This window comes from Periophthalmus magnuspinnatus, chromosome 5, assembly GCF_009829125.3.
Source record: "Periophthalmus magnuspinnatus isolate fPerMag1 chromosome 5, fPerMag1.2.pri, whole genome shotgun sequence".
Lineage (NCBI taxonomy): Eukaryota > Metazoa > Chordata > Actinopteri > Gobiiformes > Gobiidae > Periophthalmus > Periophthalmus magnuspinnatus.
In genome coordinates, this window is record NC_047130.1 from 435,965 (window position 1) to 462,717 (window position 26,753).

The window sequence follows — 26,753 nt, forward strand, 5'->3', positions numbered from 1 at the left end:
AATGATTTAAAGCAGCAAACAGTGAACAGTGAACAGTGTCGTCTCTCCACAGATCTGACCCGTGCTGTGAAATATTCGAGGTAAATCAATAATATTTTCATAACATTTTATTATAATAGATATTTATACGTTTTTATATTTTTAATCAGTGTTTTATGTTGCACTTTATCGTCGAAGTTTCTAGTTTGTGAGTTGTGTCACTGACGATGGAAATAAAAGTCTGATTCTGATTCTGATTCTGATGGAAGCAGCAGTTCCAAAGGTTCCACAGAGCAGCTTTAAATAAATGTTTTTATGAGTTCAGTTTTGCTCGTTTGCTTTTACAGAGACAGTCACTTCTATTAAAAAACAAAACAAACCCTTCGTACAGGTGCATGAGCTCAGGGCACAGATCTTTTATTTCATTATAAACCTGTTTTTGGTCTGTTTTTTTTGTCTGTTTTTGGTCTGTTTTTGGTAAAGTGACCTTGCTGGACGTGTGTGTGCTGAATACTGAACCTGCTGCTCTGTGGCTCCAGGTCGGACGTTGCAGATGAGCAAACGTTCAACTCCAGGACAAACTGGGACAGGAGACTCCAGTCAGACAACAGGGGGCGCCAGACCCGCTCCAACGTCTTGAACCAAACTGAATGTGACCTTGAGACTGTGCATCCACTATACGGTGTTTTTCAAGATGAACCATGGTAGCACAAGTAAGCTAGTGTCTATTTATTTGCTTTTTTTTTTTGCCAGGTCGTAAATAAAGAATAAAGAGTAAGACACTTTATGGAAAAGATGCTGCTTTGCCTGAAAGGTTCCACAGTGCAGTGCTCCCTCGTTTATGGCAGTGGTTATGTTCTAAAAATAACCCGCAACAGGCAAAATCCACAAATTATCAGCTTGATTTTTTACATTATTCTCTGTTTTTGTCTGTAAAACCCCTCACCACACACTTTATACACTTTTCTCACACAGGCGTTAACATTTTCTCACATTTCTCTCTCGTTTAAACTCTCTCAAAGTTCAAACCTTCGTAGGCGTCTTTGTCGGTGCAGAACGTTTCATCGACATTGTGGGTTTTGTCGGGGAGAAAACAAATTGCAAACGTACAGCACTTCAGAGTCACACTGAGATCCAACGTTTATGTACTGTATTTTCCAGAGTTTAAGCACCAGCCAAAAATTGCATAATAATGAAAAAAACAACAACATATATTTCACAAATAAATTGCATCTGAGCATAAGTCACATCCCCCGGATAAACTATGAAACAAACATGACTTATAGTTCGGAAAATACGGTAAATTTGGCAAAACAAAATGGTGAACAGTCCCTTAGCCAATCAGGACGCAAAACAAAATTGCACAAAAAAAAAAAAAATAAAAAAATCAGTAAAACAGACGCGAAAGGTCTTCAAATCCACGTCTCACTTTTAGTCTCTTCTTCAAATCCACGTCTCACTTTTAGTCTCTTCTTCAAATCCACGTCTCACTTTTAGTCTCTTCTTCAAATCCACGTCTCACTTTTAGTCTCTTCTTCAAATCCACGTCTCACTTTTAGTCTCTTCTTCAAATCCACGTCTCACTTTTAGTCTCTTCTTCAAATCCACGTCTCACTTTGTCTCTTCTTCAAATCCACGTCTCACTTTTAGTCTCTTCTTCAAATCCACGTCTCACTTTTAGTCTCTTCTTCAAATCCACGTCTCACTTTGTCTCTTCTTCAAATCCACGTCTCACTTTTAGTCTCTTCTTCAAATCCACGTCTCACTTTTAGTCTCTTCTTCAAATCCACGTCTCATTTTTAGTCTCTTCTTCAAATCCACGTCTCACTTTTAGTCTCTTCTTCAAATCCACGTCTCATTTTTAGTCTCTTCTTCAAATCCACGTCTCACTTTTAGTCTCTTCTTCAAATCCACGTCTCACTTTCAGTCTCTTCTTCAAATCCACGTCTCACTTTTAGTCTCTTCTTCAAATCCACGTCTCACTTTTAGTCTCTTCTTCAAATCCACGTCTCACTTGGCCTCCGTTTGACCTTGGCGCTGAGTGAAATTACTTTTGACAGACACCGAGTTCTGCAGAAGCCCCAAGAGCACGTTTCATTAACACGCTTCATTACACAAACGCAGAATACTTTTGTAGTACAACTTCATCAGTTTGCGCGTTACACAGCAGCAGTACATCGCACGACTATTTTCAGAACGCTGTTTTTCATGAAGAAATCCCTCAGGGTGTGTGGCACAAGTGGAGTCAGGTGAAGGAGAGCAAAGATTTTTTAGTTTTTTAAAATAGAAATGAGAACAAAAAGTCACAAAAAAAAAGGGCTAACGGATGAGAGAGATGTCAGGAGAACAAAAACACAAATGTAGCTGCAAAGAATGAAAGAAATAGAGTAAAAATGTGAGAGTTTAAGTCCGACAGGGGGCAGGAGTGTCTGGATCCAAACACTGGAGGTTATAAAGACGACCACACAACAGACCGAATATTAAAGCTCATTTTATCTCCATCTGTGACAAGGCAGCGTTTGTTATTTGTTCTAAAAATACACTCTGAGGCATGTTGGGTGAAGCGCACTCCTCTCTCTGTCGCTTCACGCTTAATGCGGTGATGTGTCAGAGCTGAAACATACACAGGGACATTATTCATATCATAATGTCTCCAGAAAAGAGCTGAGAGTCTCGGTAATGTTCTGTCAAAACGCTGCATGACGGAGTAATAATGGTGTTAAGTGCAGACGAGCGAGAAAAACTGACTCACGGTTTAAGGAGTAAAACAGACGGACTCGCTGTATCCGTCGTTTTCTCCTCAAGAGGAATTTGCAGTTGAAAGTTTCCACTGAACGCATGAAGTCAGGTGTTAAATGCATAGTTAAAGAACGAGAAACTTTCAGTCCACGGCAGATGAGCCAACTGGAACTGAGCTGGACACCGGGCAACGACTGTGACGCGTTTAATCAGCTCTTCAAACCGTGTCGCTGCGAAAACGAGTCAGGGGCAGCGGCCACGACTGGCTCGGTTTCTCGGGATCGTGGTCCAAATGGTGAATCACACAGCCAGGACGAGAAAAAAAAGGCGTCACCCGGATTTAACTGAGCAAACAGGTCCGAGGGTATAGGTACGAGTCAGGTCTAGGTTCAGCTGACACCTGAATAGACTGAATGACCAGGTTATTCCATCAGTGGATTTTTGGGCATATTCCAAGACGACAATGTCAGGATTCATCGAGCTCAAACTGTGACAGAGGATCAGGAGCAGAGACGTCATTTTCACACATGGATCGTCCACCACAGAGTCCAGACCTTAACCCCAGTGAGAATCTTTGTGCTGGAGAAGCTTTGAGCAGCGTCAGACTCGACCATCATCAATGCAACAGGTGAAACATTAAAGCAACAACTGGATGGAAATAAATCTGTGACGTTGGAGAAGGAGGAACGACCAAATATTAGAGTGGGACGTTTGTTTTTTGGTAGCAACTTTTTTTTGGCCAGACAGTGAAGGACCAATTAGGAGGATCTGGACTCTGCTCATGATGCTTCCTGGACGTCCTCGTTAGGAGCATCTACAGCTGGAGGCGGAAGACGAGGTGGAAGTCGAGGTGGAAGTCGAGGTGGAAGTCGAGGTGAGGGGTCGAGGGGCACAGAAGTGATACCACGAGAACATGTTTAAATCTGTACGTGTTGCAGTAACAAATAAAATATAAAATACAGTTGTCCTTCGCTATATCACAGTTCATCTTTCATGGTTAGTCCAATTTTGCATGTTTGTTTTTTTTTTTTCAGCATATGAACGTCATTGTGTCGTGCGTCCTGATTGGCTGTTGGACTGTAGACCATTGTGTCGTGCGTCCTGATTGGCTGTTGGACTGTAGACCATTGTCCATCAGTCTCCTCCGTGCCGTGTCTCCTGTCCAGTACAGAATGTGTTCAGACAAATTTACATAAACGTTGGATCTCAGTGTGACTCTGAAGTGCTGTACGTTTGCGATTTGTTTTCTCCCCGACAAAACCCACAATGTCGATGAAACGTTCTGCACCGACAAAGACGCCTACGAAGGTTTGAACTTTGAGAGAGTTTAAACGAGAGAGAAATGTGAGAAAATGTTAACGCCTGTGTGAGAAAAGTGTATAAAGTGTGTGGTGAGGGGTTTTACAGACAAAAACAGAGAGAATAATGTAAAAAATAAAGCTGATACTTATTTTTAGAACATAACCCCCGCGTTAAACCGGGGAACACTCTAATGCAGGTATTTCTTCCTGATATTTCATCTTTCATCTGCAAAGTTCCAGTGTTTTCTGTAAACTTTTCATATTTGCACGTTCATCTCCATCCGCCCGAGTCTCGTGTCGTATTTATAAAACTCCCTGATACCAGCTTCAGGCCTGAGGAGCTGAAACGCGCTTTTTGCAGAGATTCCTTCGCTCGTGGCTCCCTGACGATGTGAGCGAGGCGGCGTCTGCGCGCACACGTGTGGAGTGAGACGTGAGAGTGAGCGGGGATGCACCCTGAGTCCCCTTAAGGCCCTTAGGTGTGTGTGTGTGTTATGTAAGGAGCTCAGGAGGAGCAGGAGGAGGGAGGTGGGGGTTTCACGCTCCGGCTTATCGCCCCGGGGCCCTGCTATGAGCTCTGTGTGACTGATAAGAGCGTGTGCGTGTGTGTGTGTGTGCGTGTGTGTGTGTGTGCGTGTGCCAGCCAGACCGAAATAGAGTGACAAAATGAAGCGTGCGGCGTGGGGAGGGCGCGGGAGCATACATGTTTGAACACGTGTAGCGGCGTCAGTGTCTGTGTGGGTTTGAGCCGCTGCCAGCTCCACATAAACCTGCTCAGATGTTCAGATGTTCAGATGTTCAGATGTTCAGATGTTCAGATGTTCAGACGTCACACACTTCTGCCTGAACCGCACTGCGCCTCTCTGCTATTTCCAGAACGAAAAAACCCAAACCGTGCTTCAGGAAATGATCTGATTTCCCGTGTAAAAACTCACAGAGAAACTATCAGCAGTGACTTGATTAAAGCCGATTGGTCTCGATGGCGTCACGCAGGTTACGCCGCCGGGGTGCGTTACACATCGGATCTGTGTTAGAGGCGAGCGTCATGAAAACAATTAGTGTTCTTCAAGGTCGTTTTGAGTCATAAAACACACACGCGCACGACTGAAACGTTTTTATTCTGCACTTTTCTGCTTTAATGTTAATTTTATGATGATTATTTGTGCTTATTTATGTTTGGCTTTGTCTGATTTTAACGTCTTTCTCATTCTGTAAAGCTCTTTTTGTACAAATTGTGCTGTACAAATAAACATCCAATAACAGACAAGCAACAACCTTTAACTTCAGAGTAAAAGACGCACGTGTTTGATGAGGTTTTGGAGAAATAGTGTATCAAACGTCCACCTCCTGCGCCGTTAGAAATGATTTTACCCTTTGACCTGATCACACTGAACATTCGCAGCTTCTCAAACGTTCTTGGTTTTGTATTAATTTGCTTTTCTGCTCGTCTTTGGCTCCTGAAGGCCGCTGCTTTAGCTCAGGGACAGTGTGTTATAGCTTAGATTTGGAGAGGGCTGTTCTATAAATACACTGTGAGCTGGAGGAGAGTCTGAGCCACACAAACACACACAAACACACACACACGACACACACCGACACACAGCGAGGAGTGGACATGACACACATTTACAGAACTCAATAAGACGCTGTTGTAGCTTTGATTAAAATAGTCAATTCCAGCTTGTTGCTCCTGACGCGAGGACATGACCGTGACCTAAATGAACCAGAGAAGAGGACGAACGCAGGAGTGTGTGAGGAGTGTGTGAGGAGTGTGTGAGGAGTGTGTGAGGAGTGTGTGAGGAGTGTGTGAGGAGTGTGTGAGGAGTGTGTGAGGAGTGTGTGAGGAGTGTGTGAGGAGTGTGTGAGGGTCCACCTGAGCCACGGTCGTCCTGACACGACCACGGCGACTTTAATCGGGGACGTCACGGCGTGTGCAGCCTCCATTTTGTTCACGGTGACGATAAAGAGTCTTTATCGTCACAAGGAAACGACAGGATTTGTGGCGACACGTAAACTAAACACGATGAGATAATAAACGGCGCATTACGTCTGAGTCTGTTCTTTATGTCTGAGGACACTCACTGTGGAGCAGCACATGAACACGATGATGAAGGTCCCGATGACTCCGCCGATGCCCACCAGCCAGGTCATTCTGAGGAAGAGGATGACCCCGAAGATGTTCTGGATACACGGCAGGTACACGCCCATCAGAGTGCCGAGCTGCGGAGCCTGTGCGAGAAAAGACATTAAAAAAACATTTACGAAACAAGAAGTTACAAGGAAGAAGAGCGAGTTTGTAGAGAAGAAGCTGCAGAGATGAAGATGTGCAGGTTCTGTTTGGGAAATTATGAGAAAAGACACAATTAGGGACAAAAATACGAGAGATCGGATCATAAATGTTTGATAAAAAGTCTTAGTTTCCATATTTACTTCCATCACAGACGCTGGTTTATCGAAACACGTCACAAATAATGAACTTAAACTGTAACTTCCTGCGTTCTCGAGTGTTTAACGTTCACGTTTCAGAAACAGGATAAGTGTCATGCGCCGTTTCGCTCCGAGGCTGAAGCAGAAGTGCACAATTTACTCTGTGCCAGTTACTTTGAGTTTCAATAAAAACAACACAAACACAGGTCCCCCGTGGCGCACAGAGGGACGCCGCTGATCTGACGCCGGTTTTGTGGTAAACCTGCGTGAATTATTCAGTGCAGTTCAAACAGAAACGCAGACGGTCAGAGCTCAGCCGACGGAACGAACGGCACCGCTGGACGCTGCGGATTCAACTTTATTACGACTTTTTAACGCGAACTTCTGCGAAACTGAGGCTATGAAAATCAATCAATCAACGTTTATTTATGAGCACTTTACAACACTCAAGGTGACCAAAGTGCTTTCCAGTAAAATCAAATTAAAACAAGTTAAAATCAAACTAAAACAGTAAAATAGGAGAATAAAATAGAATAAAATACATTAATACAACAAATTATAAATAATGATAATGTGTCACAACTTTACTAAGTGTTAAAGTCTGAATAAATATGTTTTAAGCCTGGATTTAAAAAGACCAAAGTCAGTAATGGTGCACATCAGGAGGACGTTTGTTCCAGAGTTTGTTCCAGCCACAGAGAAGATCACCCCAGTGTTTGGATTTAGTTTTTGGAACTTCCAAAAGGAGTTGATTAGACGACCTCAAGGCCCGGTTTGGATTTCGGACCAACAGTTCAGCCAAGTAGGGCGGGGCAGGGTCATTAAGAACTTTAAAAACAAAAAGTAAAATTTTAAAATCAACTCTAAAAGTAACAGGGAGCCAATGGAGTGAATAAAGGACTGGGGGGATGTGTTGGCGTCTGGATGTGTTGGTTAAAAATCGTGCTGTGAAAAATCATGAAAATATATAATGAGAGAGAAATCAGGACACAGGGAAAACACAGTCACACTGAGGACGTCACACGATTAACTGAGATGCTACGATAAACTGAATTAAGCTGAAGTTGTGCAGATTTAGGCGAGTTCCAGCTCCGTTTCCAGTCGTATTTTGATTTCTCACACAGGAAATTGTGTAAATAATTGAGGAGCTGGACGTGGTGAGGCGGCCTCTGGAGTAATGTGCCATTTTCTCCTTTTTGAGCTCATTTGATGCAGTGCTGCGGTTGAGCGTCGGGTGAATGGGGTTTATCTGTGTCACATTCAGAGCCTCACTCCTGAAGAAAACCATTCCCTGGAGATTTCCTGGTTAATTCACAGGAATCAGTCCAGTTTGTGTTCACCTCATGTGACTTTACAGTAGATGTGTGTGAGTTATGTCTGTGTTAAACCTGAAGGACACAGAACGAGCTGGTGTCAAAGCTCTGCTCACTCTGCACAAGGACGACCAGTGAAGGACAATTATGACCCGTTATGAATTATGATCCAGCTGTGGCCCATTTACAAACAGAAACTCAGAGAAAACGTGTGTGTGACGCAGCGACACGACACTTACACACTCGGGCTCAGTGAGGCTAAACGCAGCATCTACTACAGAGTTTTTCAATCATTTTTCAGTCTCAGCACAGGGTTTTTTTTGTTGTTGTTGAACATTTTCCAATTCAAAGTCCTCACTAAAATGCTTTTGTGATTGTGCCGTGTGTGTTTGCAGAACAGGTGGAGTTTAAAGTTTATTTGATCAGATGAATGAAGTGCGTTATGTCTCAAGGGAGTTTGTCCAGTACTTCAAGCCCAAGAAAAGTACAATTTATATTAGACTGGTCCTATAAAGACGTAACTCTTGTCTGTACACGGTCATAAATGGACATACTGTTCACTAAAACATACGTCTAGTCGCTGAAAAGATGGATTTCATGGTCTCTCATCATCCTGAAAGTCACAGGTTCCAGAGTCGACATGTTAAAATAATTATGTGTCTCATTTTTACTGAGAAACAAGTTTAACTCAACGTTTAAGACACAGAATCAGCACAAGGTTTAAAGGTTTAAGAGGAAAATGAAACAAAAATCACGCTTTCAGTGATCAAACCACAAACAGTTAAAAGCAAAAGTGTTTTAACCCCGCCCATGTCCTCAACGTCCACGCCTTAAATGTGTCAACGATGATTATTTTATTATTTTGTATTATTTTTCAGATCTGTCCCTCAGTCCAGGTCTGATCCGGAGTTAAATCCAAAGTTAAATCTGTCACTGGACAAAACGTTGTAGGAGTGAAGACGTTTGTGCTCGTCCAAGTCGCTTTTTCTGTGCAAAAATGGGGATATTTGAATGTTTTTGTTGGAATACTTTAAGTTTTGAGCTGTGGAGGGGTGAATAAGTCCCTTTTATGGCTAAATATTGGTACATTCTGCCGTAAAACCCAAAGTTAAATCAGATGTTTGTGCTCGTCCAAGTCGCTTCTTCAGCTCAGATCAGATTCAGATCAGAAGTTTTGCGCCTCACGCTTCAACTCAGCTCAAAATGAACATTATTTTGAGACGTCGGCCAATACCCAAAGGCTCACGAGCGTCCCACGGCAAACGGGTGAGAAAGGGTGAACGGTCAGGAGTGTTTTTCCCTCTGACCTGCAGGAGAATCAGCCTGAAGATCACGACTGCAAAAGAAAAACACCTCTGCAGGAGTCGCTGTTGTAGAAATAAGACCTTCTGCAGCTCTGATGAACGAAGAAGCAAAGACAAGAGTTTATTTGTTGCAGGAAATACGTCCGACAGGATCTCCCCCTGACGTCAGACTCAGACTGATGTAAATCTCCAGGTTCATACAGTTTGAGATGATCAGACGACACATTTCAAAGTAAAGACGCGACGCTCGTCCTGAGGTTTGGTCCGACGAGCTCCTGGAGGCTTCATGAGCTCGATCACCTCAGGAGGGAACATGTGGAGTTAGATAAGTCTGAAAAAATAATAATGTGGAGTTAAATACGTCTTTGGTCTGAAACATCTACGTTCACTTACACAAACGCATTTTAACACGATTAGCAAACAAAAGAACAAAAGCGCCGACATGAAAGGTTTTTGACGACCAAACCAAATGAGACACGTGATTTCTAATTTCTATTTTCATTTCCTTTGCAGTAATAGTAGTGGTACAAATACTATTCTCTCTCATTAGTGTATTTTCATATTTATCACAGACTTCGACCTGTTGAACGTCACAGTGGCTCTTCTTCTCTTTGTCCAATCAGAAACTCGCAGATGAAACGTTTATTCATATTTTTACACTGATCAAACACTGGAATATTTTGCACCGGATGAAACAACCACAGAACGTAGGATTAATAAACACAGCCCTGTGAAGAATCATCCTTTTCTTCCAATTCCATAATCGAATCTTTCTGACAAGCGGCCGACACGAAATGAAGAATCGTGTGCGCGTAAAGCCACAGTGCGGGATTTATCTGAAGAGGTTTGGTCCTGCGTTATAATAAACTGTCTGCGCCGAAGAGAGTCCGAGCAGATATAATTATATTCTAATTTTCTGCAGATAAACAAAGAAGCCGCACTCGCCGAACTGTAATTATCACGATTATCAGCGCGGGGACGGGGGAAACGCTGAAGGTTTTACAACGCCAGCGGACGCACCGTTTCTTTAAATAGCACCTTACATAAGGCCCACTCGCTTTTGTTTGCTTCCAACTAACAATAAATTATACGTCTTCTTCTCGCGCCTTTCCAGCGTCGTGTAAACTCGGCCGCACGTGGAGTTTGGCTTTAGTCGCACATACTCAGGGAAACGTCTCTGAGGTAAATGCAGTTATGTTTTATTTGTAATTGTTGCTGCCTGAAGCACATTTTCTCCGTGTTGCATCATGTCGAAAATATGATTTTTCCTGTTTCTTATGTAACAAAGAAAAAACAAAGGAAGTGTCTGTGGTGTCCTGGTTTTGTATTTTGTGTTAAACATCATAAAAATACAACATAAGTGAAGTATTTAGACAGTTATTTATCTTGATTTTGATTTTCTCATGTGTTTTTTTACCGTTGTGTGGTAGTTTCCTCCTTGTGCGACAAACACAGGTCCGTTATTTCACTACGATGTCGTTGGTTTTGCTCCTGCGCTCGGTTTAAGTCTCAGATTTATGTGAAAAAATCGGTTTAAAAAGTGAAGTTTAATAGAGACTCCAGCTCTGTGCTCAAACCGCTCGTCCACACCTCGACCACCGTCCAAACGGCGCCGCGCGGACATCGTGTTCTAGAACTCTCCAACGCACGGCCAGAAAGCAATTACACCGCAGCCAACCGCCATTACGCTCTGTGGAACGGCTGCTAAGGAAGAACCGCCGAAAATACATCAGTGTCACGTCACTCAGAGCTGCAGCAGACACTGGACCACACCAGACCACAACGGACCGCTCTGGACCACACCAGACCGCAACGGACCACACCAGACCACACCAGACCACACCAGACCGCTCTGGACCACACCAGACCGCAACGGACCACACCAGACCACACCAGACCACACCAGACCGCTCTGGACCACACCAGACCACACCAGACCACAACGGACCACACCAGACCGCTCTGGACCACACCAGACCACAACAGACCGCAACGAACCACACCAGACCATGACGGACCAGACCAGACCACACCAAATCAATAATAAACACATAATTTAACAGGACCACGTGGGTTTAGTTTTGATTAGTAAAAAATAAATAATTCTCTTCATTCTCTCGTCGGTTTAAAGTCAGAACTGAACTACAGCCCAAAGAACCGACAATCTGAGACACTGATGATTTTGACTTTACAGTTTAATAGAATAAACTAACAGACTCAAAAGACTCACAGATGAACACGTCTTTGATACTTTGATTTGGCCCAAGTGGACGTGTCCTGTCACGTGGACAGGTTAAGGACATGTTAAGGACAGGTTGTGGACATGTTGTGGACATGTTGTGGACATGTTGTGGACATGTTGTGGACAGGTGTGCTGTGCTCCGTGGGGCTGCAGTATAATGTGCAGCTTTACGGCTCCGTCTCGTCGGGGGGCGTCTCAAGCTGAAGTCGTACTGAGCTTTAATCAAAGATCACGTCAGGGCCTCCACGGGGAGGGGCCGCGGGGGCCGGGGGGGGGGGCGCGGGGGCCCGGGGGAGCGCACCTCGTCCATCTCTGTCGGATCACACACACACACGGTCATGTTTAAGAGCCGTCTCTCGGCGTGTCGTCTCACTCATGTAAATCACCCTGGGCCTCGTGCCCTTCAGTCTGTGGCACTGAGCGTTTTTCATCTGTCGACGTGATACAGATTTAATTCTGTTTAACAGAAGCTTCAAAATGGCTCCTGAGTCTAAAGGAAACAGGAAGAAACAGGAAGAAAAGTCTGACGTGTTAAATGTGTTTGTGATTCCAGCCAAACACAGGCTCTAAATATCAGACTGTTTATTTATTTATTTATTTATTATTGATTGATTTATTCTTTATTTGTCAGGGACCGTGTACAAATTCATTAATCTGAGAAAGAAAAGATGATTTGTACAGATTTATCTCCTGCCTCTGTCCCTCTGCAGGTGAACACACATTAAAACACATTTCATTACAGTTACATTATAAAACAAACAGTTCATCATTGACATCAGCAGAAAAATACAATAAATGTCCCGTGTCCAGTGCAGTGTGTTTCCTTCAGTCCAGACCCATTTAAAAAGTCAGTTCTGTGCAGGTTTTTACAGTAAAAACAGAACAAACAAAAAGACTCATGTGACACGTCTGTTTATCTAAAATGTTCTTTTACAAATTTCCAGTAAAGTTATTCAGATCTACAGTTTCAGAGTCTGGACCTGAGTCTCTGATGGTTTGAAATGAAAAAGCGACAGAGGGAGTTTTTCAATGTAGGTGGAGCTGCATTATTCATATTTTTAACTTTAATTAAAGGGAAACCTCACCTGTTCAGACTGGACTGTCCTTAGATCCTGTGTCCAAACAAAAACTCTACATACGTCTGATAACTGTTCCTCCTAAATAACCTTCAGAACATGAACAGTGCTTTGCTCCTGAGCTCTGACTCTACAGATCCATCCAAATTGTGTCTTAAATGAACATACGACTTCATTTAAACCATCGATCTCCTTCCTCTGCCCCTCAAACTGTGGCTGAACCGTCTGTAATTAAACGTGGACAGGAGCCCGTGGAGCCGCTTCAGGGACGTGGCGAGTATCACACTGTGGACGGTCAGGTGTTACGGCCAATAAGCTCCGCCCGCCATCAGCGCTTTGTAGTGGGCTGTGATAGAGCTGAGGCGGCACGATGAGGAGGTCAGAGAGGAAGAGCAGAGGAAACTCTCAGCATTTACATAATAACACGGTCAAAGTGCAGCCTAAACTTCAGCCGGGGCTCAACAGAACACTCCAGACGCAACGCTCCCAGGATATTTGCATTTTTAAACCATTTATACAGATTTTTTAATGATTGACTGTCGACGGTGAGGTTGTTTTTGCGTTTGCTTTTTATGGAAAAGAACGACGTCATCCCCGCGGCGTTTAAAAGGTGCGAGTCGCAGTGGAAGTGCAGGTGACATTCATCCTCAGAGCGTAGAGTAACCTTGAACCCGGGAAACAGACGAGCGCGAAAGAGGAAGTCTGGAAAGCACTCCACGACTGAAAATAATGATTAGAGATTACACTAATCTGCCCCAAAAAGACGTGTAATGCTATTGAGTCCGACAACAAAACGGCGCTTATGCCTCCGACACGCCGCAGCAGAGGAACATAAGCAAAGTAACCTTCTCCAGTGTGAAAAATGACATTTCCCTCTGTGCTCCCACACAATGAAGCGTAATCAACAGGCCTTGTGCGGCGTACGAGAGCGAGCGGCGTACGAGAGCGAGCGGCGGCCGACAGTGACGAGTTATAATCCAGATGCAACAATAAAATCCTCTGAATTACATAAGAGTTTATTGTGGGTTTACGCGGCGCTCGTGTCACCGACGCTATCTCCCAAATCACATCTTTATGCACTTTTCATGAGCGCGTTTGGAGTTTCTTAAGTGTTCGTGAAGCGTTCTCTGCGGCGGCGGCGGCTCGTTTAGACCGTGGACAGAGCTCAGGAGGGTCAGGGCGAAATGGAGATAAAGATGTGACAATACCACGTTTTGAGTCACAATTCACACATTTGACCCAGAATAGATGCATCGTATGAGCAGCTGTCACGCTCGTAGTCAGTCCAATGTGTCCTGCGGCTAATTACGAAGCGTCTAATAATCAGAAAGAGCGCGGTTAGCATGCTTGTTGTTAGAAATACATGGCAAAACTCCCCTCCGCTAGTAGTGAAAAGTGCTTTTAAACACATTAGGGTGAATAATTAAGCTACACACAAAATAAAAGGTAAGTGAGGAATAACTTTGGACGTCTACAAACCGTTTAGAATCAACTGTTCTGCTTTTGGAAGTGTCTGGGGTGAGGGAAGTCTGGGAGTCGCTGCTTAAACCGCTGCCCCCAACACTGAGCTACAGGGAAGAGGAAGAAAATGGATGGATGTTCTGTTTTTGATGTTTTTAAGACAGAAGTCGTGAAAGTCGTGCGCCCAAACAGACACTTTTTTCCTTCCGCTAATTGGTCAAACCTCTGGAAGGTTCAAAATCGTGATCTGGTGCAAAGAAAATGTCGTATTTCTGCCCACGCCGCGTTCAAGCGCACAAACTGAGAGGAGTTTCACGTGTGGACGAAGCCTAAACACACAGAAACACTGACGTATGCGTTGAATCTGCGTCTCTACAGGGAACAGTCTTCTTGGAAATATATCCATCTCTATTTTCACCCAGTTGCTGTTCCATTTGTTCCGCCGTGGACGTGGATCGCGCCGCCGTCCTGTCCTAATAGATGCATGTTTGTTATTTCTCTCTCGTTGCTGTTTGTTTAATGGGACCATCGCCAGCAGCTCTGAAGATTTCCCCCGAGAGCCGCGCAGAGCCAACAGGTATACAGGCCAGCGCCGAAATGGAAGGGGAACAGCTGCCCACAGCGCCCCCTGGGAGGTGCGGCCCATGCGCACAGTGAAGCGACGGCTCAGGTGTGTTCAGACAGACAACAACGACTCCACAAACACAGATGCACTTCAGGTTAAGGCACCTCTCACCACAAACAACCGACTTTACTGGTGTCCCGTGGGTGCTCCTTCTGTCCTGGCCACCGCTCAGCGCATTTATTTATTTATTTATCCATATTTACAAAGAGAAACCCAATGAGAGCGCTCTGTTTCATGAGTGTCCTGTTGAAAATCCCTTACAAAACAGAAAAACAAGCATAAATATGTGTATAAAACATTAAAAACAGGTGCAGATTTGGGGATAAAAGTTTGTTACCAGTGAAAAAGCGTTAAAGGAAAAGGGCGTCGCGTTAAACTGTTTTATTAAGTTGGGTCTGGGATAAAACAGGTTTCTACTTTAAGATGCTGATAGAGAGTAACATGCTGCAGAGTTACAGAGTGTTTAATGAGCAGAGCAGCCGACCGTGACTTCAATTTGGAAACTAATGAATTAACAGTGTGTTTTTCTAAGGGTCATTTTGTTGATATGGAGAGAAGAGTTTCTTAACAAATAAAGGCGCGAGTAAAACCACGGGCAAGATGGAGGAAAAAGGAGAGTGAGTCAGGAGGTAATATAAACATCAACTGTACATTTGACCCTTGACCCCATTACACATGATCTCATCACCTCAGTAAAGACTCGTCAAGAAACACTTAAGTTCAGGAGCTTTTAAACCAATCAGCAGCACTTCACCATTAAGAGAAGGAAACGAAGTTCACAGATACTGCCAAAAATAAAAACAAACAAAATGCCTCCAAAATGAAACAAGTCTGTCCAATAAACTGCACAATGTCGCCATTTCATATACAACACCAACCACACAATAAAATACAAACTATTCTGTGAAAATAAAGTAAACACAACAGCTAAACAGCAAATAACTGAAAATGTGGCGCAGCTGAGACTGAATAAACTTTAGTGCAGCTTTAACTGAGGCGACTTCAATGCTCCACGTTATTATTCACATTATAAACTCACTTTTCCTCAGTGGAGCTCCGTCTCCCTGCGCGTCGCTGAGCTGCAGGTCCACTCCAGTGTCTCTAAATGTTTTTAAACTTTAGCTTTAAGTGTCGTAGCCGAACAACAACAGAACAATCTGCAGCGTTTGTCAGAAGCTGTGACCACGAGGACCGTTCAGAGTCGCTCGTCTGACGGACAAACCCTTTTCCTCACAGGGACAGGTTAGCTACTGCAGGGGTTAGCCGACCTCTTCTCATAATATCCAGGTTTTTGTGAAAGGCCCGTCTTGAAAATGGCTTTTAGTTTGACATTCTGCAAAGTGCTGCCTTTCACCCTGTGTCCAATGTGTGTGTGTGCGTATGTGTGTGTGTGCGTATGTGTGTGTGTGCGTATGTGTGTGTGTGCGTATGTGTGTGTGCGTATGTGTGTGTGTGCGTATGTGTGTGTGTGCGTATGTGTGTGTGTGCGTGCGTATGTGTGTGCGTATGTGTGTCCAATCACAGGACACGCACACGTCCAGTTCAAGTCGGACCTTCTCACTGAATCAAGATCTGATTGTCAATTAAAACTGCATGTGTCTGTGTCATACAGTGGGCGGGGCCTGCTCTGTGGGCGGGGCCTGCTCTGTTTAAGGCCCCAGGAAAATGAAATCTGCCTGACAACACAAGCAGCTGCAATATAACTGGACAAAAACTCCACGACAATAAACAACATCGGAAGTGACTCAACACAGTGGATATAATATGATATATGTATATATATATATATATATATATATATATATATATATATATATATATATATATATATATATATATATATATATATATATATACACAATTTGGTGGCAACTTTGAAGAAAACATGACATGACACTGAGAAACTTGAGGTTGGATCAAAACATTACTTTTGGTACAACTGTTTTAACACAAAGTCTGGGTCAAGAGGTTTGAATTAACACCAGATGGAGTCTGATTATCAAAGCCAAAAGACGACGACTCCTCGGCTCAGCACAGCTGCCACTTTTACAAATCCAGTCTCTGAAAAGGGCAAACTCGCACGCACTGCTACACTTTGGTATTTTGTGCCCGTCTTTTACGGTAACACGCCGCGTCTACATGTCATTTAAAACTGTATTTCCCTTAAAATCCCCCACATAGAGATCTAAAGGTTCTACGCTTAAACTTATGAACTAAACTCGCCGCTCGGAGGTTGATTGCGGCGCTTATATCTCTACGCTCGGCCGACCAAACGCGGGCTGATGTAGCAAACGCGATTCTGCTCAGGTGCGTTGAAATATTGACGAGCCGAGAGCGGAGCCTCGCGCTCGTCTCTCTGCGGTCACTTTGTCGGCGTGTTCATGCATGTGCCGCGTATGTGTCTGAGAGCAGCTGTATCTGAACAAGCACCATTTCAGTTCCTCTGGGGTTCCCTGGCTGCACCACTTGAAAAAGCGTCTACATGTGTTAATAGAATATTCTAGGTTGAGAGACGGTGGCACAGAGCCCGATGTGTCACTCTGTTTAGTGCCACATTTTGCTTAAGTGTTGTCCGTGATGCACACGTCCCACTGAACGCACAAAGCTCTTATGTCACACCATCATCAGAGCAGCATAACTTAAGCGCTGGTTTTCTACATTCTTTGATGGCGTCGGTGGCAGAACTGTATTACTCGACTGAACTGGACCTTGGATAGTGCAGGACGCTGAATACACACCTTTATACTTCAACAAAGAAAAGAGCAGCTATTGTCCAGCTCAACGAGGCTTTAGATTTCATAAATCCATTTCGCTCTTGGTTGTGGTCATTTATATTTTTTATATTGTATTAACAGGACGTTCTGGTCAAAATGGCACAAAATATTGTGGTTTTGTGTTGAAATCTCGGGGTCTTGTTCACGAGTGAGGGAAGGATGGAGCGTGAGATTGACAGGCGGATCAGTGCAGCGTCTGCAGTGATGCGGTCGCTGTATCGGTCCGTTGTGGTAAAGAAGGAGCTGAGCCGGAAGGCGAAGCTCTCGATTTACCGGTCAATCTACGTTCCTACCCTCACCTATGGTCATGAGCTTTGGGTAATGACCGAAAGGACAAGATCGCGGATACAAGCGGCTGAAATGGGCTTCCTCCGCAGAGTGGCCGGGCGCACCCTTAGGGATAGGGTGAGGAGCTCGGTCACACGGGAGGAGCTCGGAGTAGAGCCACTGCTCCTACATGTTGAGAGGAACCAGCTGAGGTGGCTCGGGCATCTGCTCAGGATGCCTCCTGGACGCCTCCCTAGGGAGGTGTTCTGGGCATGTCCCACCGGGAGGAGGCCCCGGGGAAGACCCAGGACACGCTGGAGGGACTATGTCTCTCTGGCCTGGGAACGCCTTGGGGTCCCACCGGAGGAGCTGGAGGACGTGTCCGGGGTGAGGGAAGTCTGGGAGTCCCTGCTTAGACTGCTGCCCCCGCGACCCGGCCCCGGATAAGCGGAAGAAAATGGATGGATGGATGTGTTGAAATGATTAGCGCTCGTGTTAGTTGCGTTAAATATTTGTGTAATATTTGACGCACAGATTAAACTAAGGGCTTTAAAATAAGATTATGTCTCTGTAGAAGAAAGAACAGGACAATGAGAGATCCTGGTCCTGCCGTGAAGACACCAGGCTCCTCTCATCAGGGTAAATGCAGAGTTTTGATTTCAGCAGGACAGGATCTATCAGAGTTTAGTGAATAACTCTGCACCACAGTCTGACTCTATGACTTTCACGTTAGTTGTTTAGTTAATGTGAACTGTGGAGTAAGATTAAGTTTGTTGTTTGTAAAATCTGCAGTGTGCTCAGCCTGAGGTCTGCACCATACGGTCAATAAGCAGAATAAATACTCCTTATGTAAAATGTACACAGACGTTAACAGGAAAGAGTGAACGAGATAAAGGAGAACAAAATGTGAGCTCAGAGAAAGAGCAGGTTCCACAGAGTTAAACTGGAGCTTAACCCTGTCGCCTCAGAGCTGATCTGACGAGACAGAGTTTGTCAGTTTCTTTTCTGTTGTAGAAAGAACAAGAGCAAAGGCAAAGGATCGTTCTGTAGAGATTTACTGTCTGTTACAGCAAAACAGTCGCGTTAAAGGCAGCGGCCAGCAAAACTCACAGCAGAGGGAAAGAGAGTCTAAGAAAGAGAGTCTAAGAAAGAGAGTCTAAGAAAGAGAGTCTAAGAAAGAGAGTCTAAGAAAGAGAGTCTAAGAAAGTGAGTCTAAGAAAGTGAGTCTAAGAAAGTGAGTCTAAGAAAGAGTCTAAGAAAGAGAGTCTAAGAAAGTGAGTCTAAGAAAGAGAGTCTAAGAAAGAGAGTCTAAGAAAGAGAGTCTAAGAAAGAGAGTCTAAGAAAGAGAGTCTAAGAAAGAGAGTCTAAGAAAGTGAGTCTAAGAAAGTGAGTCTAAGAAAGTGAGTCTAAGAAAGTGAGTCTAAGAAAGAGTCTAAGAAAGAGTCTAAGAAAGAGAGTCTAAGAAAGTGAGTCTAAGAAAGAGAGTCTAAGAAAGAGTCTAAGAAAGTGAGTCTAAGAAAGAGTCTAAGAAAGAGTCTAAGAAAGAGAGTCTAAGAAAGTGAGTCTAAGAAAGAGTCTAAGAAAGAGTCTAAGAAAGAGTCTAAGAAAGAGAGTCTAAGAAAGAGAGTCTAAGAAAGAGAGTCTAAGAAAGAGAGTCTAAGAAAGTGAGTCTAAGAAAGAGAGTCTAAGAAAGTGAGTCTAAGAAAGTGAGTCTAAGAAAGTGAGTCTAAGAAAGTGAGTCTAAGAAAGAGTCTAAGAAAGTGAGTCTAAGAAAGTGAGTCTAAGAAAGAGAGGCTAAGAAAGAGTCTAAGAAAGAGAGTCTAAGAAAGAGAGGCTAAGAAAGTGAGTCTAAAGAGAGTCTAAGAAAGAGAGTCTAAGAAAGTGAGTCTAAGAAAGTGAGTCTAAGAAAGAGAGTCTAAGAAAGAGAGGCTAAGAAAGAGAGTCTAAGAAAGAGAGTCTAAGAAAGAGAGTCTAAGAAAGAGAGTCTAAGAAAGAGAGTCTAAGAAAGTGAGTCTAAAGAGAGTCTAAGAAAGAGAGTCTAAGAAAGAGAGTCTAAGAAAGTGAGTCTAAGAAAGTGAGTCTAAGAAAGAGAGTCTAAGAAAGAGAGTCTAAGAAAGAGAGTCTAAGAAAGAGAGTCTAAGAAAGAGAGTCTAAGAAAGAGAGTCTAAGAAAGAGAGTCTAAGAAAGTGAGTCTAAAGAGAGTCTAAGAAAGAGAGTCTAAGAAAGTGAGTCTAAGAAAGTGAGTCTAAGAAAGTGAGTCTAAAGAGAGTCTAAGAAAGAGTCTAAGAAAGAGAGTCTAAGAAAGAGTCTAAGAAAGAGAGGCTAAGAAAGAGAGTCTAAGAAAGAGAGTCTAAGAAAGAGAGTCTAAACAGAGTCTAAAACAGAGTCTAGGGCAGAGTCTAAAGAGAGTCTAAAGAGAGTTTAAAGAGAGTTTAAAGTGAGTCTAAACAGAGTCTAAAACAAAGTCTAGTAAAGTGAACAGAGTAACAAGGTGAGGTTGCCCTGGTGTTTTATGACGCTCCTTCGTGGGGTCACACATTCCTGTTTGGATCGAGGCCACAGATAAGAAATGTGGCCTTAAGCAGAATGAGCAGAGCGTAGCTGTTCTTCTCTTAGTGTGATCTAAAGCTTCTGCTGCAGCGAAACACAACATTTACACCTTTGTATGAAAGTAAGACACGGATAATATCTGTATGTTGTTTGAATTTGAATAAACAAATGTGCAGTTTACATAAAACCAGGTTCTACATTAAACACGTCCTGTTTTCCTCCTCATCTCCTCACAAACACAGAGCGGAGAATCGTCGGCAGATCAGCTGTGACTCGTTCGTTTCCAGACTGCTCCCTCGTGTTGCGCATCAACCCCATCTCTAATCTTGGCTTTCACACGACGCCGAAGAAAAGGCCCCGAACCCTCACTAACAACTCACTCAGCCGCTCACTCGAGGGACCCTTGATGAAGGCGATGGAGAGAAGGGAGAGCGGCGCGAAATGGAGAGGCAAGGTGATAGGGAGAGGAAGAGGTGGAGAGGGAGGGTGGAGGGTGGAGGGTGGAGGGAGAGGCGGCGGTGTGAGTGATAGAGCGCCACAGGCTAGCCTAATGAAAAGCCTCTCGTGGCGATGGAGAGATTGCCCGTGGAAGGGACTGCTGATTGGACGAGTGGCGGCTCGGTGTAGCACACAGACTAATTAAAGTATTGAAGGCATCAAGGTGACAGGGCGAAGATTAGAGCCGCTCCCGAGGTTACGCCAGCTGAGAGGAACTTAACAATACGCCGTACAGTTCAGCCAAAGATGATCATTTCCCCGAAGTGAATGCAGTTTTAGACGTCCAGAAGGTCTGAATGCGTTAGAAGCACAAGCTGATACGAGATGAAGGACTCAGACTAAAGTACAGCTGCTTAAATGGATTCCTGGCGTTTATTACAATTGGAAATTTATCTGAGAACAATTCTTCCATTTTGTGAACAGAAATAGATTAAAAGGTTGTTCTATAATTCCTGGTTGGGCTAAATGAGAGTTTGATTTTAGTCTTCGTCTCTTTACTACTGCAGTCATACATCAAATTTGTCTCGTTTAAGGAGATTTAAGTCGCTAAAACCTGCATAAAAAAGACCCTTTGCTATTAAAAATCCTCTATTTACGGACGGCGTGATAGTATTTAAGAACAGACTTGTGATATTTGTAACAGGTTTCACAGAAAGAACGAAACGAGCCAGGATAAAAATACAACAAACGAAACCAAGATAGAAACCACCCGAGCGCTGATTAGCTCTGGTAAATGTCAAACGCGCCGCCTAAACACGGTTAGCGACTTGTTGTGTTTTCGGGACAGTAGATAAAGTGACATCGTCTGTTTCCGAAGGCGACACGCTCTGAGATCATCAAACGCAGCTCCAGGGTGAAGTCCAGCGTGTGATCGACCTTGGCGGAGGGTGTACGCGCGTCCCGTACCGCGCGACGCTCTACCTGCTCCTCCTCGAGGTGAGACGCCGGACCTGATTGGACGGCTCCGGAGACACCCGGGGTCAAAGTTCGTAGACGAGCTGTCATCCTGTCGCTGTCACGTCCGCTCGCCGTTACCTGAAATGTTCCTCGCCTGACGTTAACGTGACACGCCTGACTTTTCAGACATTATCGTTTTATTATTAGTTCTTCTTTGTTATGTCACGTCTCGCGGCGCCGCTAACAACTCCCCGCAGGATTTAAACCACCTGACTGTCTGTCGATCTGCGGAATCACGGCCTCGCGAGTAAACTGTGTCTTACTCTATAGTTTCAACGGCTTCCAGCGGAGAAATGGAAGAGGTAGAAGGAGCTCATTAGTGACTGGCATTTAAAATCCAATCCGCCGCTATGAACAAGGGATTTGCAAAACCAACAGAAAGTGATTGACAGACAAAAAGCGGCGCGGCGTTTCAGAGTCTCAAGTGACTGCACAAGTGAAGAAGTGCACTATTATTGGAGCTGATGCACCTCGCACGCTAAACTACACGCGGTAAGAGCTAATGACGTTTCCTTGACAGCGTCTTTCCCCTGCGACGCATAATCATCCTGTTTCTGTGGCAGCTTTTATTTAGAACATGATTTTGACTGAAATCAGTAATTAAAACACACGACCTTTTGACTGAAATACGTCTGAATTAGTCCGTAGTTTAATTAACCAAAGCGGCGGCGCTCGGACAGATGGTGCACAGCTTTGTTTTGTGGCTGTAGGAGTCGTTATGTAAAGAGTCAGTTCTGATTTAGAAGCTTTTTAATTGTGTTTTAGTCCTGATCTCTGGGGCATCATTTACAAACACAGACCTCGGCTTAGCCCGGGTTTAATCTGGTTTCGATTTTATTTCAGGCCTGATTCTTAGTTGTATTACACTTGGTTTTGTTATTAATTTAGGTGTAAATGATCATGTGATCTGCTTTAAAGCCTCTCAAATGGAGGATTTTTAACGTGTACATTTGTCCCTCGCTGTATCGCGCTTCACCTTTCGTGGTCTCACTGTTTCATGGATTTTTTTAGTGCAAATTTGTATGTTTTTGTTTACAGTGTATGAACGTGCGTCCTGATTGGCTGTTGGACTGTAGACCATTGTGTCGTGCGTCCTGATTGGCTGTTGGACTGTAGACCATTGTGTCGTGCGTCCTGATTGGCTGTTGGACTGTAGACCATTGTGTCGTGCGTCCTGATTGGCTGTTGGACTGTAGACCATTGTGTCGTGCGTCCTGATTGGCTGTTGGACTGTAGACCATTGTGTCGTGCGTCCTGATTGGCTGTTGGACTGTAGACCATTGTGTCGTGCGTCCTGATTGGCTGTTGGACTGTAGACCATTGTCCATCAGTCTCCTCCGTGCCGTGTCTCCTGTCCAGTACAGAATGTGTTCAGACAAATTTACATAAACGTTGGATCTCAGTGTGACTCTGAAGTGCTGTACGTTTGCAATTTGTTTTCTCCCCGACAAAACCCACAATGTCGATGAAACGTTCTGCACCGACAAAGACGCCTACGAAGGTTTGAACTTTGAGAGAGTTTAAACGAGAGAGAAATGTGAGAAAATGTTAACGCCTGTGTGAGAAAAGTGTATAAAGTGTGTGGTGAGGGGTTTTACAGACAAAAACAGAGAATAATGTAAAAAATAAAGATTGCAGGTTATTTTAGAAGATGACTCCTGCGATGTATCAGGGACCAGTGTATTTCTGTGATGGTACTTTAAATGTGCAGCTCAGATTACTACAGTTTTTTAGAAGAAAAGCGGCGTTGATCCATAAAGAGCATAAATCAGAGTGAAGCTCGTCGTGGTCGTGGTCGTGGTCGTGGTCGTGGTCGTACCTTGACGGGCTTCTTGCGCGTCTCCGTCGCCTCGTTGTTCTCCGCCTCCTCGTGCTCCTTACTTCCTTGGGGCAGGTTGGAGTAGTTGGCCAGGCTGCTGAGCAGAGACGACACCATGGGGCTGGTGTCCATCTCCTCCTGCAAAAACAACCACCAAGAACATGAGGTTAAAAGGATTTGAAACGACGTCTGCAAAAAAAAAAAAAACATCAATAATTCATTTTGAAAAGCCTCAAACCACCGTAAGAGTTTATGTAACCTGAAGGTACGAGTCTGAGAGGTTTAGACTTTAAGCACCGTCCACTCTGCTGCTCACAAGGTTAAGAAGAGCTGAGAGAAGAGCTGAGAGAAGAGCTGAGAGAAGAGAAGAGCCGAGAGAAGAGCCGAGAGAAGAGCCGAGAGAAGACTGAGAGAAGAGCCGAGAGAAGACTGAGAGTGTGTGTTGTGTTGTTGTGTACCTCAAACAGAGCCATGTTCTTGTGTCGTACTGTTGGTGTGTGTATATGTGTATGTTGTGTATATGTGTGTTGTGTGTATATTGTTTGTTGTGTGTATATGTGTGTGTTGTTGTGTATATTGTTAGTTGTGTGTATATGTGTGTGTTGTGTTGTTGTGTACCTCAAACAGAGCCATGTTCTTGCCGTCGTACTGTTGGCTTTTCTCGGCCGTGGCATCGCTGCTGTTGATGAAGGGGCTGCTCTCTTTGGGGTTACTGTCGCCTGAAAGAAAAAAATATAAATTTAAACCTTTTTATTAAAACTATGAAATGAGAAAATCGTCACGTCTCAGATAATTGTTGTTTTAGTGAGAAAATACTGTACAGTCAATACTAAACATTCCACCTATTAGCATTCTGACGATCTGTTGTTCTATTGTTTCTCTTGTCCTCTTTGTTCCCCTTGTCCTCTTTGTTCCCCTTGTTTGCTTTGGGTCTGTGTCTAAGCTCTTCTTTCCTGTTCACAGATGGATTGTCTTAACACAAACTGCCTCTCAAACCATTTCTTCTGCTTTAACGTTTTGTCCATTGACAGATTTCACTTTTGTCTTTTCCCTCGTGGATCAGAGACATTTGTCTGGACTAAACTCTGGACTAAACTCTGGACATCGACCCCCCACGTGACGGAGGAGACGGGAAATGGGTTTGTTCCACGCAGACCATGTGAAAATGAGAATTATGAAGCATTAACAATTTAGGTCAACCATCGGGATTAACAACAACAACAACATGAACAACAACAACAACAACATGAAACATTATTTATCTGTTTCTCCGTAGATTCGACAGTTTGATCCACAGAATGAGGACGTCTCATCTGTTTTATCACATTGTCCTTGTGTGTTTGTTGTTACTTTGTGGTTCTGTTCGTGGTTGTGTTTGGTTCAGTGGAACATTCTGCACCACACGACCTGCTCCAGACCCAGGGGCCACGGCGAGCGCTGTCCTCGTCCCTCGTCCCTCTCCTCGTCCCTCTCCTCGTCCCTCTCCTCGTCCCTCTCCTCGTCCCTCTCCTCGTCCCTCTCCCCGTCCCTCCCCCCGTCCCTCTCCTCGTCCCTCTCTCTGTCCCTCGTCCCTCTCCTCGTCCCTCTCCTCGTCCCTCTCCTCGTCCCTCTCCCCGTCCCCCGCCTCGTCCCTCCCCCTGTCCCTCTCTCCGTCCCTCTCCTGTCCCTCCCCCCGTCCCTCTCCTCGTCCCTCGCTCACAGATTAGTCTTTGTCCTCACCGAGTCGCTCGTCCAGACTCTTGTCTGGAAATATAATTGAATTGAGAATCACTTTGTCTCAGTGAGACACAGAGGTCTTGGTGCAAAAGCACAGGCTCAGTGTAAATTTGTCTGATTTGCGCCTTCTCCTTCAAGTGTCTCTTTGGGGAGACGGCAGATTGCTCTCCCTCTGGCTCTCGGGGGCCGCCTTGGACCGAGCTCCGCGAGACTGTGGTATTTTTAGACACGTGCCGTGACGTCGGGACGGGCGGCTCCACAGACGCGGCGCAGTAGGATGACTCGAAATGGGGCAAAAGGATCAACGACAAAATGAACCTGTTCTTTTATCCCGAGAGCGTAATATATATTATTATTACGTTATAATAGTTCCATATCTCTTATGTAACGTGTAAAATGGAGCTCTTAAACAGACACTTACGTTTGTTTGACATTTACAGCCACAAAATAAAAAAGTCTTGAAAATCTGACACTAAAATTTTACTTTTTTGAGCAAATATCAAAACTGAAAACAATCCCAAAAACAGGCAGGATCTGATCTTTCCTGAACAGTTTTATCTCGACATTTATCAGAACAAGTTTGTGACATGAAGACGACGTCGTTATTTTGTGTTAAAAATGAAATCTATGAACTATGGGTTGAATAAACAAATGTAAAAAGGCCCAGGTTTATTTTAACAGTGTAAGTTTGGGTTTATTTTCCAAAACAGCTGCTCGTGTTTGTCGCCGTCGTCTGGTCCGGTTCAGGAAATGACCCAAAGACAAAAGTTCTGACAGTGAAATGCTGAAGTTTATGACAAAAACAGACAGAAGGTCCAGGCCGACGTGAGACTAACTCTGTTTTTGTGATAAATCCTGCAGCATTTCACCATCAGAACTTTTGTCTTTGGGTCGATTCCTGAACTCGACCACAGGACAGTTACTAAGAAACTAAAACCACACGTCTCCTCCTTCTCCTCCTCCTCCTTCTCCTCCTTCTCCTCCTCCTCCTTCTCCTCCTTCTTCTCCTCCTCGGCCCCGAGCTCATGACAGGATTTATTCATTTCTCTTTGTTATTTGGGCTGATTGGCATTTTAATCATTTTGATAAAACGTTTGAATAATAATTTGCAAAAACTATTTATGAAGACCCTGAAACAGCAACATTTGTCCTGAGTAAAAACAAAATGAGAAAAAACTATTGAGCCTCTTGGAAAAATGTGACTCATGTGAAGAGACGGGAGCAGGAGTCATGTGACTTTACAAAAAAAATAAAATAAAAAAACATTCTGAACATTCCAAACTCTTAAAAATGTTCTAAATTGAACATTTTCTATCGTTGCTGTTTTTGTTGCTCTTCTTCTTCTAAAAAACGACCCAAAATGTCCCATGAGGATAAAATAAATCTGGACCTTTGTAGATTTATTTATTCAACCTTCTTTTCCCAATGAGACACAAACCAGTTCATAGATTTAATTTACATCACAAAATAAAAAAACCTCCTTATGTCAAAGATTGTTCTGATAAATCTGAAGATAAAACTGTTCAGGAAATGTCCGATTCTGTCCCGTTTGTGTCGTTTCTTTCAGTGTTTATTTCATTTTAGTGTCTGATTTTCAAGACTTTTTTTTATTTTGTGGCTCTAAGCTTCAAACACGAGTGACTTTATGTTTAAGAACTGGATTTTACACGTTAAAAAAGAGACATGGAACTACTAAAATAATAAT

At 43.9% G+C, this 26,753-nt stretch overlaps 1 protein-coding gene across 1 annotated transcript in view; it reads right to left on the minus strand.

Annotated features, from left to right (window-relative positions):
- slc12a5a (solute carrier family 12 member 5a) overlaps positions 1–26,753 on the minus strand; it is a 151,601-nt gene that overhangs the window by 24,429 nt on the left and 100,419 nt on the right. The window contains exons 2-4 of the mRNA XM_055222141.1: positions 23,951–24,051; positions 23,333–23,470; positions 6,102–6,248 (exon numbers count right to left, since the gene is read on the minus strand). Coding sequence (XP_055078116.1) covers positions 6,102–6,248; positions 23,333–23,470; positions 23,951–24,051 — 386 coding nt within the window. The remainder of the gene's footprint in view (positions 1–6,101; positions 6,249–23,332; positions 23,471–23,950; positions 24,052–26,753) is intronic.